The sequence below is a fragment of the Gastrolobium bilobum genome, unplaced genomic scaffold, assembly GCF_033153095.1.
Source record: "Gastrolobium bilobum isolate Gb01-03AN ecotype WA unplaced genomic scaffold, APGP_CSIRO_Gbil_v1 utg6994, whole genome shotgun sequence".
Taxonomy (NCBI): Eukaryota; Viridiplantae; Streptophyta; class Magnoliopsida; order Fabales; family Fabaceae; genus Gastrolobium; species Gastrolobium bilobum.
The window spans coordinates 176795-191536 of record NW_026896867.1 but is presented as its reverse complement, the minus strand read 5'-3'; the positions used below and the strand labels follow the sequence as shown (position 1 = coordinate 191536).

General features: G+C 33.6%; 1 protein-coding gene across 3 annotated transcripts; it reads right to left on the bottom strand.

The window, feature by feature from the left end:
• Nucleotides 1-2477: 2477 nt before the first annotated feature.
• On the bottom strand, nt 2478-13191 carry LOC133302510 (general negative regulator of transcription subunit 3-like). 3 transcript variants are annotated; one of them, XM_061502302.1, is made up of 17 exons: nt 12993-13191; nt 12736-12867; nt 11646-11783; nt 11457-11507; nt 10953-11042; nt 10724-10870; nt 10239-10346; nt 9733-9798; nt 8374-9102; nt 7091-7258; nt 6266-6431; nt 5537-5682; nt 4587-4865; nt 4355-4489; nt 4096-4277; nt 3879-3966; nt 2478-2809 (listed from the first exon to the last, which is right to left on the bottom strand). In XM_061502302.1, exons 1-16 carry the CDS (start codon nt 13083-13085, stop codon nt 3900-3902), a joined length of 2697 nt encoding a protein of 898 aa, XP_061358286.1. In that variant the 5' UTR covers nt 13086-13191; the 3' UTR covers nt 2478-2809; nt 3879-3899. The 3 variants fall into 3 exon arrangements, with proteins under 3 accessions (XP_061358286.1, XP_061358287.1, XP_061358288.1); XM_061502303.1 differs by having other exon boundaries at nt 3887-3966; XM_061502304.1 differs by having other exon boundaries at nt 8374-9063.
• Nucleotides 13192-14742: the final 1551 nt, after the last annotated feature.

Below are 14742 nucleotides of genomic sequence, written 5' to 3'. Positions count from 1 at the left end.
ATTTAATTCAAGAGTTCTTATCAACAACAACAAAATTTACAAAAAAAGAAAGAAAAGGAATAACCGGTCTAACTCGGGTCACCGGGTTTCGACCGGGTCAACCGGTCCAATCCGGGTTGACTGCAAAAACGATCTAACTACCTGCTCGGACCGGGGAACCCACCGGGTCACCGAGCCCCGAGTCGACCCGGCCGGTCTGAACCGAGTTTTAAAACACTGCTCCAAAGAACTTACGACTATTTATTAATATGACAACAATATTTAGATACTAATGTACAGCCAACTTGAATGGTCGCATTGGGCCATTGGGTATTAATAGATTGGGTTGGGTTAACCTTTAACTTAAATAGGTGAAGTTTGTGTAAAATATTTTAAGTCTGAAATGGTCTTTTAGTCTGTATAAGTCAAAATTATAAATCTGATCTGACTTATCTTTAAAAAATAAAAATATTGACATAGGTCTATTAGCCTGTTTAAGCTTATTAGGTATTCAATAATTTAAAAATAATAATTAAAATAATATTATTTTATTCTTCAAAATTATTAAAATAATAATTTATTTATTTTATTTAAAATAAGAAATATAATATAAGCCGGCCGACAAACTTATTGACTTGAATATAGAAAAAAGCTTATAACCCGTTTTTTAAATAGATTTTTTTTAGACTTGAGTCTATTTTATCTGACTATATATAATATAATAAGTCGAATCTAACGTAACATAAGTAGAACCGTAGACGCTATTAGACCAATCGAACCGATTTACGCCCCTCTTCTCACCTTTCCACTTTAATAAATATGAATCTACCAACGACATACTATTACCTATTGACCTCAGAAAGGACGTACTCACTTATCCTTTAAACAGCAAATACACAATGGAACATATTTTCCAGGAAAATGGGTCCAATTTTACGTATTATAAAAAGTGGTAAAAAAAAGAAGAAGAGAGAATGTCAATACTAGTAAATAACAACTATTTTTTTTAAATATAAAAAGTAATATTCTATGCATGTTTTATTTGGTTGGGATATATTGGATGATGGTAATAGGCAAAATTCAACAGTGGCCTGACTAAGATTTTATTATTATGCCAATTAGATTCAACAATAATTTATTTAATTTTGTTTTTTTAAAAGGAGAAAGCTAGACTCCCCTGAGAACGTAATTTATATCTTCGTAAGTGAAACCTATTCAAAGGCAAGATCATATTAAACTGAATAATTTTTCAAGTCACGAAGAAACCAGAAGTTCTATTTGTTGGTGATTGCAATTACAATTTTGGTAGTTGAAAACAACATTTGCTAAACCTTTTCGTTCACTTGTATATAATAAAATAAAGAAATTTGCTAGCAACGTATATATGACACTTTTTTTTAACAATTTATCTATAATTGGGTGAAATGACATGCTAAACTCACTGATAGAGGGGGCATCCAAATTATTTAATGAGACCAGTATAAAATTAGATCCAATAAAAAAAATGTTAAAAGGCTAGCATTCCATACAATCAATCAGTTGTATGTTCCATAAATGTTTTTGATTCACATGGCCTTCCTTGATGAGTTAGGTTTGTGCAAACTGTCCTCCAAGTAGAAGTTGGTTGTTTGCCCAACTTTTCATCCATATGGCAAAAGTCAAGAGGAAAGGTTATAATTATCATCATTTTAGGGTTATTACTCTAACAATTTGTTTGATTATTATCAACGGCAATTTTTTTTTTCACTGTTAATTTTAAATTGATCCAACGATAAAAAAATTAATTATAAGAATAACAAACCTAAAAGGGTGGTAAATATAACCAACCACAAAGTCAAATATTTCAAACATGTATTCTCTCAAATTAGTCAATCAGATTCTATCCTATAAGGTTTCGTTTTAAACATTGCATGTGTGCCTAAGGCACCTTTCTTCAGGGACATGAATTGTTAAAACCAAGTTAAACCAAAAGTGCATAAACCCATGTAAACATAATGTTAATCCATATGACGTGAAGCCTTCAAATCCAAGCACGACTCCGCACAACTAGAGTGTAAATGAGTTAAAACCTAATTTATGTTAGATTAAACATGACCATTCTCAAGTCTTTAAGAAATCTGTTTAGAACACAATCCATAGGCAGGTAAATCAAGTATATATCATATTATTTATTTTAATTAAATAAAATAAAAATATTTAAATTATTTTAACTTTAATTATTTTTTTTTAATTCTTAATAAATATAGTAGGCATGATAGGCTTGCATAGGCTACTAAGCCTAAGCCAAAAAAATTATTCTAACCTATATCAACTAATAGGTAATGTTAGATCTATAATTTAGCGAGCCTATATCAAACTAATAGGCCAAGTCAAAGTCAAAATATTTTTCATATACTTAACCTATTTAAACCAAAGTTTGACCTCAGCCCATTTACATTGCTGATGCAACTTGCAAAACTGCAAATAAAAGGTTTTCATATTGGAATAATGGGGACCCAAAAACATAAATGACAAGAAATCTTGTTTATACACAATGCACATATAATTCCTTTCATCTTATTTTCTTTTCTCTCATCGTCCGTAAACAAGCCGAATGGGGCAATCAATGCTCAAATCGGAAAAAGGTTAACAGGAAACACATCCATATTGTTTTAATCTTCGAAAACAGAATCCTAAATGCAATTAACAAGCTAGGACAATTAGCACCAAAAAGAAAATAATAAAGACATTGCCCCGGCAAAGAATGGCAGCCTAATAACCTGCTGTCACAATGTGCATTGCATAACCAATATCTTTCCCGTCAACAATTCCAAACAAATTTCACAATTACCTGCAAGGACATGGCCTGCCTACGATTAAAAAACCAACAAAACAAGTTTTCGTAAAGCGGACTACCAATGTTTGTGAGGAGAATAAGACTATTCAACTATAATGAGAACCGTTACAATGGCTATAACAAAGTGGATGGGAAGTCAAATAATATAAGCCATCCAGACGCAAAAAAAGTCACCGATTCTCTCTAAAACCACGGCACAAACCACAAATCAATCTGTTGATATCAATTTTTTAAAAGCTATACTATAGCAATCGCCAAAGAGGACGAGCCTGGAATAGTGATAAAGATATTCTTTAGTGCTAGAAAGGTCATGAGTTCAAATCTGGAAAAAAAATTCTTTACAAATATGCAAGGATAAGAATGCATACAGGGATAGCCCTCACCCTTACCCTTGTTAGTCAGGTTTTTTTATTTACGGTAGCAATCGTCAGCCAATATGGGAAATCAGTCACACTGCATTTTCTAAATATAAAGCTTTTCTCCAAATAATACACACAGATCTCAGATTCATGCAGAAACAACAACAAAAATGAACAAAAGCTGTATATACTTCAACTCAAAACATCAAGCTGGAGGAGTCAGGCCTTCAACTATGCGTATATGTTCTCCAAATATTCTTCCAAAGTAGAAGTGACGCCCCAAGGTGTCCATGTGTTTAAGTAACTAAACAATAGCATATTTTTTTCATTCTTTTACATGTTTCCTTTTTCTGGGTTATACCAGTTATTACCCGTCTTAAAATCAAAACCAGAAAAGTAATGGTCAAGGTCAACGTAAAAGACAATAAAAAATTATGAATCACATCAAATCATATGAATTCAGGAAGACAATATTGTTAGTATTATTAAACTTTCAAAATATTTATCTTAAATTTATTCTAATTAGTGTTCAAAAAATTACTAAATAAATAATCAGAATTAAATCAATGAAATTTTTCTTTCAAGTTTGTATTTCAGTTGATAAGGCTAGGAAGACAAAACTAGCTTATCAGTCTAATAGGAAAATACTCATTAAAACTAAACAAGCACAAAGATCAAAAGAAATATAAGAACTAAGAACACACATTGTTACCAGGTGGCATCTTCTATACAAGAGGCTCATCTTCAAGATAATTATACTCAAAAGTGAATTCAGTCTTGATTCTTTGACACCTAAACAACCACATAAAGGTACAGACAAGTCAGGAGAAACCGAAGCGCAAATCAAACGACATATGGTATTTTTCATATATTCACACATTATGACTGCAAATAACAGGAATTAATATTTACTCAACATACCACCCATGTTGCAGGTCGTCATTTTTAATCTGGACATCAAAGTACACATATGTTCCCTGCTCATATTCATCGGTAGCAACTTTGGGCTCTTCATGCCGCTGAAACCATGTATTATACTTTCGATGGTATCTCCAAGACTGCTTTTTTAGCTCCTTTGCAGCCAAATATTGTTGGCAAGTATTCTGCAGGAAAAAAGATGGATATAAGCACACATGACGAAATGAAAGAATAACATTAATCACACAGAAAGTTCAAGTACCTGCTGAAAATAAAATGCAAAGAACAGGGTATCCGTGCCAAATGGTTCGAGACCTACTCTCTCCCAAAAGGCAGGATTATAAACAGTAGGTGCTTGTACTTGAGGATAGCTAGGAGGTGTAATTGTTGGATTCCTCTGCACAACCACAAAAAAAGGAAAAGAAAATTTATTGTATGACCATAAAATAGATTATTCAATGAACATGAGGATGAATATAAATAGCAATGCATACAGGAGTGTAATTCCTAGGACGTTCTGAGTCTTTAGGTTGTGGAATTTTGAAATGGGCTGCCTCAAGCATTTGCAAATTATATAATTGATTGTGCACTCCACCAGAACTAACACTCAATCCAATAAAATTATTACCAATGGCTCCAAGTTCGGAACCATTTCTTCTTCCAATGACACCAAGGTTACCAGTAGGTTGATTGGATTGCAAAGGTTGGCCTGGAGACAAATCAATATCCCTGGAAGTTTGAGCAGACTCCGGAATAGAGGCAGATACTCCTGCCTGCAGCATAAACAACAAATAGCCAACCCAGATCATCCTTGAATTCACTATAGATATATACACACGCACACACAGAAACACAAACTCTAGAGTCTTCCACATCTTGTGCACACAGATAAATCAAAATGCATACTTTGTTATCTGCAAATCAGGGAAATCTAAGTCATTTCAACTCAGTCCATACCTCTCGTCAGCTTAACTTATTAATGTACCACTATTGAGTTGGTCATCTGGGTTTCAAATAAGATGCCATCTATTGATCTATATAATGAATTTGTACACCTCTAATAACTAAACAGAAGAAATCTAATAACTAAACAGCGGAAAAGAATAGAAAATTTCCATATATGTATGCGCTCTCTATGTTTCCCTGAAATATATCTATAAATTTTATATTTTACTACCTTCTGCGAAAGACATTGGTCAGGATTACAAGCACAGTTTAGTTTAGTCCATTTCTTGGCCCTAACTAATCAAAAGACTAGATGGCTAACCCACTGGTTTTCCCAGCTTATGATCCCTGGATTTATCGATAAAAAATATGATGCATTACAAGCACATCAAAGTAGGAAGGATTAAAAAAAAAAACATGGATACACACTTCTGCAAGTTACAAAAGGGAGTATGATATATCTTAAAGAATATAAAAAGATGAGGGTTGGTCGGCATACAGGAGAATCTACAGTATATGCTGATTTCAAATCATCTTCATTTATGAGATTCTTGCCAATTCCAGTACTAACAGTAGATTCGGTTGTTGACTCATCACGAAAATTCCGATGTTGCTGCTGTTCTTCAATCTTAGAATTACCAACATCTGCAGAATACAAAAATTATGATATACCCTATCTCATAACAACACCAATCTTGGTATTTTTTTTTAATCTCAAGTATTGTAACAGATGTGTTCACATAATGAATGAACTTGATATTGATAGCCCAACTCAATAGCTATGTTATTTCTGATTGACATACTAGACCTCACCAACCTTGTAGAAAACTAGAACGTGTCATGATATTGACATTTCAGATTTTTATTTATTATTTTTTTTGGGAGGGTGGGGAGCTCACAAAGCAGACTCCTGAAACAATTTTTACCAAAAGGAAAAATTGCCACCTTTTTTCCGCAGAATCATCACTTTTTTCCCTTCATGATAAATATTTTTATCAGGCATTCCTTTTTCATAATCTTCCCTTTTCTGGACAGCAAGGGAATTTTAGAAAAAATAAACTGTCTTCAGTATTGGTCAGTAAAAGTGTAAAACAATCATAGCTGAATACTACTCTAACCACTCCCATGTTGAAATGAGAAAAGGAAGGAAAAAAAGCAGTCCAACTTAAAAAGGGGAAAAGTTATTCATCGAAACACAATCTAGTATTGATGAGTAACAAAAACATACCTGCATCTTTAGAAACACCTGGCATCAATGGCTGTTGACTAGACGGGGAATGGACAGGATTGGGTGGCTGCTGTAATGAGGCAGATGAAATACCACTGAGAGCAGGGGACTGGAGTCCAAGTCCCATACCAGATTGAGAAGAAGCAGATGAACCTTGAGAGTTAAACTGCATATATTGCATCATGTCATGCAAAATATATTTTCTGAAGTAAAAACTAATCAGGTCATAGATGGAGCTATATATTATCATTAAACAAAAAAATAAGCTATTAATAAGACAAAGTTAATTCACAGACAAAAGTATATATGGAAAGAAAATTAAAAAAGGAAATAACAGCTTTAGGAAAAATACCATTTGCAATTTTTTTTAAGCATATGAATTAAGAGTTAAAATTAGAATTTCTCCATCATTTCCTAGAGAAACAAAGAAAATTAAATTTTTACTCAGCAATATTATCAAGAGGCACAAAGTGTCTATACTAAACAAACACAGGAAAAATAATACTAAAGCAATACTAGAAGGAAATGAATTTAGACAACACAAAGATACTAGCCAACACCAAAACCTCAGCTAATATGTTGCTTAAGTTGAGGCACTAAAATAGAAGCAAACAATCCAGAACCGTGGATGAGATTTTAATTTTCCAAACAATATCATTAAACTAAGAAATAGTTAGGAACATATAATATAATATTTATTTGAAGAAACTGAAGAAAAGAGACTAACGTAGAGATGCTTTTTGGCCCACAATAATGAATCTTTCCATAGAAGTAAAAGAACCATTAAGCAAAGAGAAGGAAAATTTGGCATACAAGAAAGAATACCTGTTGCAAAAGGGGATTTGGCTGCTGGGCAGAAAACTGCTTAGGGTTTCCACCAAGAGAAGCCATATTAAGAAGGTTACTGGGCCCCTGTTGCTGCACTTGCTGATACTTCTGCAAAAACTTTTCTCTTTGATCAGGAGTTATTTCAGTTCTTCCACGAAGCTGGCCCTGAAGTTCAAAATGAAAAAGTCCCTTAGATGGTAATAATTTTACATACACAACAAGATACATTTGAAGATACTTTCATTCAACCTAGCAATGACAATACTGAGTGAACTATTTGAAATGGTCCTGACTCCTGACTAGTATTTGAACCCACCCATGTAAATACTTTCAATGTAAATGCATTCAAGCATCACTTGTCTGCATCATATATTCATGCATATATACATAGCACAACCATAAATCTCTCATTAGTGGAAGATCACCAAAGCTATTAAATCAAGCATGAAAGGTCTTAAATAAAAAGCAGTGATCACATGGGTTTGGAAATGGTACTTTAATCCAGACTTTGATAAAATAACTCAGGTGAACTCCAATCTTCTGTCATTATAAACCAATCAATCGATGTATATATAATTTTTTTGAAGATTTCATAGTTCTAGTCATCTGGAAATCTTCATGAAAATGACTGGATTCACCCATATAATTTAAAGCACTGAATATTCTAGATATCAACAAATGTAATCTTTTACTTGTCTTCGATATGAAAATGTATATGATATGACACATTCTACCAAAACATAAAAATTAAAAAAAACTAAAATCACTCCCCATTAAATCCCGAATAGCGAGGAGTAATCCTACATTCCTACCAATTAAATAAATAAATAAAATGATGATGATTCACAATATAATTACTGTGGGTATGACTGAATTTCCAAAAACATGATGGATTCTAGATTTCATATGCACACACAAGTTCAGTTTTTAGCTTTGATTTTCATCCAAAAATCTTATATCCTTGTATACTATTGCAATTTGCAAGTAACTAACTAAACAACAACCCTTAGTATAACAGAATCTAATTGCAAGTAATTCTTTACACTGCCAATAAAGCTATTAATAAACATAAACGATATTTCCTACTTTGAAGCCACATAAACTACTTACAGCCAATGCAGATATCCTCAAACAAATTCAAAGTTAAAACAGCACCAGAGAATGCATAATTTTTGGAGGAAGTAATTAACCAACAGTTCACTCTTCAAGTTCCACACATCACCAAAATTAACATACTGGACCACTAAATAGCAAAAGAAAATTTTGGACAAAATATTTACTGCATCATTCTGATTCTGAAAGGGACTTCCAGGTCTCCATTGCATGCCAGGAACCATGGAAGGAGAGAAAACTCTCCCAGATGCAGCTGCAGCTTCATTAACAGTACTAGAGTCAACTGAAGCAGTTCCATCATTAGTCTTCGCAACCTGAGGCAAGATCAATCTATTACTTAGCGGGGATACAAGAGGCTGCACCATCCCACTATTTCCAAGTCTATCATCAGCTCCCGATATGTTTCTCTTAGTTATTTCGGAGGCTGAAGGAACTGAACCAAGGGCTCCATTGCTGGAAACCATGTTACCAGAACCAAGAGGGATGCTAGCTGCTGCTTGACTTGACAGGCTGTTTCTTCCCCTCACAAGTGTTGCATCAGCAAGTGATGGAGATGGTCTCCGGCTATGGAAGCTATTAATATCTTCTTCCTTTATAGAGGTAGACTGATTTACAGTAGATGAAGTGTTGGCAATATTAGTATTCTCCAAAACATTCCGAACAGAATTCGAACCAGGTAGGACTGCAACAGCTGGTTCACTGGACGAGTTATGACCTGAAATATTCACAGAAACAGGAGTAGCATGGTTCCCAGAAGGTGTTGATGTAGCAGAAGCAATTCCACTACTTTTAGAAGGTGGAGTTTTTGCAGCAATGTCAGAATTGCTATCCTGGGATGCTGTGTCATCAGCTTGCTCCTGAACAGAAGCATCCTGATGATTAGAAATCATAGTTTCCTGGAAAGGAAATCAACATTAATGTTCATCTATTTAAATTGCATCTAATGAAATGCAGCTTTTCTTCCCTTTAACCACTAGTCTGGTAAATGGTAATTCGCCCACATGCACTTGGTGAAAATGAGACTCCAGTCATAATCCCATCATTTACTATTGATATTCTTCATAAGGTGCTATTAGATCACATCATCAGAAATTGCTTAAATTGGGTTATATAGTGCCACAGGTAAAATTGATAATGTTAGAATTGGGTTAAAATAACTACTGATTGTTTTCTTCATGTCCTAGGTATATACATCTTTTATGTCATGTTTTTTAAGTTATTTATTACTTTGCCACAGCTTCTTATGATTCGATGCCACTCAAAATAAGCATCTTAAATTGACAACTATTAATCCCAATTCCCAACTACTTGGAGCAAAGCAAATGAATCCTCATATCAGAATCAGTTGAATTCACCATTTATCATCATTGCAAACCATCAAAATAGTAAATACCACTACAGGAAGTAAAATAAACTACATAAAAGCAAGAATCCCAAAGAAGATTTCTGAAACATTCTTACATTTCAATTTTCGACAACAGACTCCTAAGAAATATTTTCAGGTCATAGAAACAAGAAATACATACAGATGTTTGTGATGCAGATCCTGACGCTGTTTGTGATGTATTCTTCAAGCTAAGACCAGGCACCACCTGAAAAAACACATAATAAATTAGGAGTTCCACAAATAGTTATTCTAATATGTTAACATAAAGGTTAGTATAAAAAATAAATTGAAAAGACAGGGCTGAGTCAAAATGCCCAACATAAACATAAAAAAATAAAATAAAATAAAAGGTCATTAGTGCATAAGGCACCACCATTGTGGGTTTCGGGTAGGGTATGATGTATACAGGGTTACCCCTGTAGGTGGAACTATTCCCATGAGTAGAACCCACAACAGTCAACATGCACTAAATTAACTTTGTAGACATATAATAGCAATAGAAAATAGACAGTCCAACCGGGAATTCAGGGGGAAAATGCCAACATGCCCAAATTAGTTGATATCTGCCAATCCCATAACACAAATCTACATATGCATCGATATGTATTTGTGTGTTTGCAAAAAGAAAGAATGAGAAACAAATACCTTAGCAAGACCGGGCGGAATTGTAACAAGATCTTCTAGAGTATCCACCTTGTCTAAAGGTAATGAACTGTATAGTTCATCGACATCATCGAAATCATCAGGATCTTCCTGTAGAAGAAAAAGAAAATTAGAAAAAACAAAGAATAGTTATAAGTCATAAATTTTGTATAGTATCAAGCATTAGGAGATGTGTGGATGAGGAAATTGGAAAGGCGAGGAGGGGTAACTTTCATTTCAAAAGTGTGAAAACTATAAAATGTTTATAAAAATGAATAAGTAATGATTGGAAGGTTACATGATAATCTCTCATTTTGAAAGTTTTAAAAATAAGGGGAATGTTTACTTAAAATAAAACCCTCCACTACCTTCCCCTCCAAAGACACCCTTAAGGACTCTCTAAAAAGACTATACAAAGGGCTGGTAGGTACATCAACATCTACTCAGTGCTCAACTTTTTAAAGCAGAATGATTTCTAAAAGGCAAACCTGATTACGCTCTACATAGTCGTCTAAGAAATCTTTGACATCATTAACCTCCTCAGGACTTAATTCATCATTATCTAGTAGTCTCAATATAAATTCACATTTCTTTATATGAGCCTTGTGTCGAGTAATTGATGTCTCTAGGTGGGTCTGACAAAGAAAAGAAACATGTCAATGACCATGAGAAAGGTAAACCATCATTCCCACAAAATGTATGTCCTTTATTTCATACCAATCTGGGTGGCTTGTTTTTTCCTTTCTTGACGGAAAGTCCTTCAAGCTCAGCTTCAAAGCTATCAATCTGAGATTCTAACTCTCCAACCTACTCAAATGAAATAACAATAAGAAGAGCATACTGCAAATGAAGAGAGAGATATAAGTACATGAGTCAAATTAATATGATCTCATTTAAATAATACAAGATCAAAGTGACACCCCAATGAGAATCACCAGGAAAACAGGCACTAGACTAGTACAAACAGTATTCTAAGAGAACACAAATCTTAAGAACCAACATAAACTTAGATATTGCCAATAGCAGAAAGGTCTCAACAGTCAAACTGCACTGTAAGTTTTAGCATGCTGAAATAAATATTAGATACAAAGCAAACAAGGCTGAGCATTTCCCTGTGCAAGCACTGTGCACATGAAGACGGATGAACTACAAGTACTAGCCATACTGAACTGAACCCAACAAAGGAAAGTTGAAGGTTATTCAAAGGAATTGATTTCATACCACGTTGTTTAACCAATCCCTCGTCTCTGATTTAGCCTTTTCTTTAGGATCCTGTCAGAAAACAGTTAGATAACACAATTCTCAATCCAGAACAACATAAACATAATCATAGGACACCAAGAAAAAACCAAAAAGTGGTAAAATGAAAAAAAAAAAAAAAGGTAATATTTCCCCTGATTAAAGACTCACAGTCTTAGGCTGTTGACCCAAGCCTTCTTTAGAGAATGCTTTGGTCTTAGTCTCCTTCTCACAGATCTTAAATCTTTCCATTTCACGCTCAATTAGCTTGCGCGCATCCACCAGAGCCTGCTCATACGAGGCACTAACCTATTTCAAGATGTGTCACAACAGAAAGCATTGTCAAACTCAAAGCCGATGAGTTAAAATTCAACATTTAATATTACACACCACACTATCACACAAGTCAAGCCAAACAGCACCACTAACCTGGGTTGTCAGTAGCGGCCCGTAGCGCCGCTAAACCACTACAGTAGTGGCGGCCGGCCGCTACAACCGCGACACAATGCTGGCCGGTAGCGGCATAACGTAGCTGCGTGTACAGGTGTGCAACACAACGCTACCCGCTATTTGACATTGATTGTCAAATTATATGTTTGATTTTGTGGAATTCATTGTTCATTTGTGTTTAATTTTAGATCCTTCCTTTATGTTTCTTGTATTTGACATTGATTGTGGAATGATGTGTTTGATTTTGTGTGACTTCTTAGGTTTGAGCATTTATATTTGTGTAGTATTAGACTGTTAGTGTAATATATGTGGAATTAAAACTTCATCGTAGCGGCAATACCGCTATACCATTTTCAGGGTCGGTCGCTACAAGTATGCCACTAACACCTAATCAGACTGGACAATACGTAGCATCACTAAATGAATAGTGTTATACAATCCACTCGGTTCAGCTCCATACTAATATGATACAATGTGATTACTGATTCCTTGCAAGAACATACATCCATAGAATGTAACTTTCCCGGAAACACATTTATATATAATTCCCGAGGCTAACTCCGCAAAATGTACACCCTATTTCAATAAACAGATAAGACCAACTAACTTCTGGGGAAATTTACAATATAGACACTGTATGTTTAGATTAATCTGCCAACTTTCGGAAAAATGAAAAAGCTGATATTTCCCATAAAATGAAGCAAAACCAAGCACACAATAACGTTAACTTATACAAAAACATGATGCCTGATAAATCTAAAAAAAAAAGCCTAGAAATTTGGCATTTTGGTTGCTTTCTTCAAGGTAATACCTTCTTGTCCTTGATCTCACTGGACTGAATCCAAGTCTTAATTTGGTCTCTATATCTCTGGAGCTTCTTAATCTCCTTCTTGAGGTCTGCCTCAAATTTCTCCTTCTGGTTAGCATTGTCCGTGTCGTAAACCTATCACAAAACGAAGAAGAACCAACCCCGACATTGCTCGTGTGATTTTTGGTTTTGTTCGGAAAAAGTGGAAATCGAAAAAAGAAATAATAATAAAGTGAGAGAAGCAGAAGAAGAAGAAGGACCTTGTTCCAGATGCTATCAAAGACTTCAACACCTTCCTGAACCTTCTTGAGAACGCGATCTATCTCTCCCTGAAGCTTTCGACTCGCACCCATTGATTACGATTCTCAGTTCATCCAATTCCAGAGCGGTTCCAATTATCAACGTTCAATTGTTCTTCAGTTCCAGTTCTAGGGTTTGTTTCTGCACTCACTGTCTTACTCAGAAGACGCGGAGATTCTACCACGATTTCTATCTTCTTTACTTCTTTATTTATTTAATTTTTAATTGTCACTGTTATAAAGTATGGTAGGTTGGAATTAAAAAACACATGAAAATCTCCGTTACGAATATCAAAAATATATATATATATATTTACAAAAAAAAAATTTATCACCTCTTACAATCATATTTTAATATTATTAATTTACATTAATCAACGGTTATATTTTATTATAAATTAATAATTAATTAATGAATTTAATTTGAAAAAATAATAACCGTTAATTAACAAAAATCAACGATGTTAAGATATGGTTATAAAAAATTGTTAAAAAAAAAAATTATAAACATAACCATCATCTTATATAAAAACTCTGATAGAACAATAGGAATGAATTCATCTTATATAAAAAGTCTGATAGAATAATAGGAATGAATTCGATAACATAAGAATAAGATAACATATGAGAATGATAAGCTATTTGATGTATATTAGATAACTAATTTGATACGATAATGTTATCGTACCTGATGAGATAAATAGATAAAAATATCCTATTTAACATAATTTTATATTTTTAAAAGTTGATTTTTAGATTATTTTTTATTTTTTACACATTAATTTTTATTTTAAATTAAATATATTAAAATACAAAAATAATTTAGAAAAATTTTTAAAAAATATAACCTCACCATTTAAATTTTAAAAATTAAGTCTTAGAGGGCATTTGGTACAGGAGAAATATTTTTTTATCAAGAAAAAATTTGATGAAATATGGTGGGAAGAATTTTTTGCCATGTAAGTTAAAAAAAGGTATTTTGTGGGCCAAAAATTTTTCATGAAAATTGGGTGAATTTAACTGATGATGTGTTTGGATAGTTGTAAAATATTAATGGGAAAGTAAACGTAAATTACCAAAAAGCCCACCATTTTGAATATTGAATGTCCCCTGTACAGATGCAACAAATCTGCAACGGAATTTTTCACATTTCTAATGAACTGAAAAATAAAATAAAATAAAAAATTAATAATAAACCAAATAATTTTATCAGATTTGTAATAAACCTGGGAAAAAAAAACAAGTAAATACAAATTCACAGAATATGTTTCTGATTGCACAAATAAATAGTACAAAGCTGGGATGTTAAAACGCATGCAACATGTGAACAAAAAGCGTTTATATGTAAGGTTCTGTATATGCATGTGCAACACAAAATACATATATGGACAAGCAAAAATGTGTGACCTCCGTAAGCAGAAGAAAGATCCTGAGATATTGAGTCACATGCGCAGGGTAATTTCGTCAACCAAAAGGTGTTATAGCTTTACCACCGCTTAGAAAAAAAATTTTCCACCCATTCGATGGCAAAATTCACATGATAGTTTATGTGTAAAACAATTAGACGGGAAATTTTTTTTTCCACACCCTTTCAACTATTCTTCCTACCAAACATGGCTATATAATTTTCTCTACCCTTTTTTCTGGGTAATTTTTTTCCTTCTCTCCTACCAAACATCACCTTAAATTATTTGTCAGTGACCAATGGCTA

What these genes read in the sequence shown, in the direction of transcription:
- LOC133302510 (XM_061502302.1), bottom strand. Translation starts at nt 13,085, where the DNA reads ATGGGTGCGAGTCGAAAGCTTCAGGGAGAGATAGATCGCGTTCTCAAG. An exon ending in TTCAGAATCAGAATGATGCA is followed by an intron (nt 7,259 to 8,373) that starts GTAAATATTTTG and finishes TTTGAACTTCAG; the next exon opens with GGCCAGCTTCGTGGAAGAAC. An exon ending in GACGACCTGCAACATGGGTG is followed by an intron (nt 3,967 to 4,095) that starts GTATGTTGAGTA and finishes GTGGTTGTTTAG; the next exon opens with GTGTCAAAGAATCAAGACTG.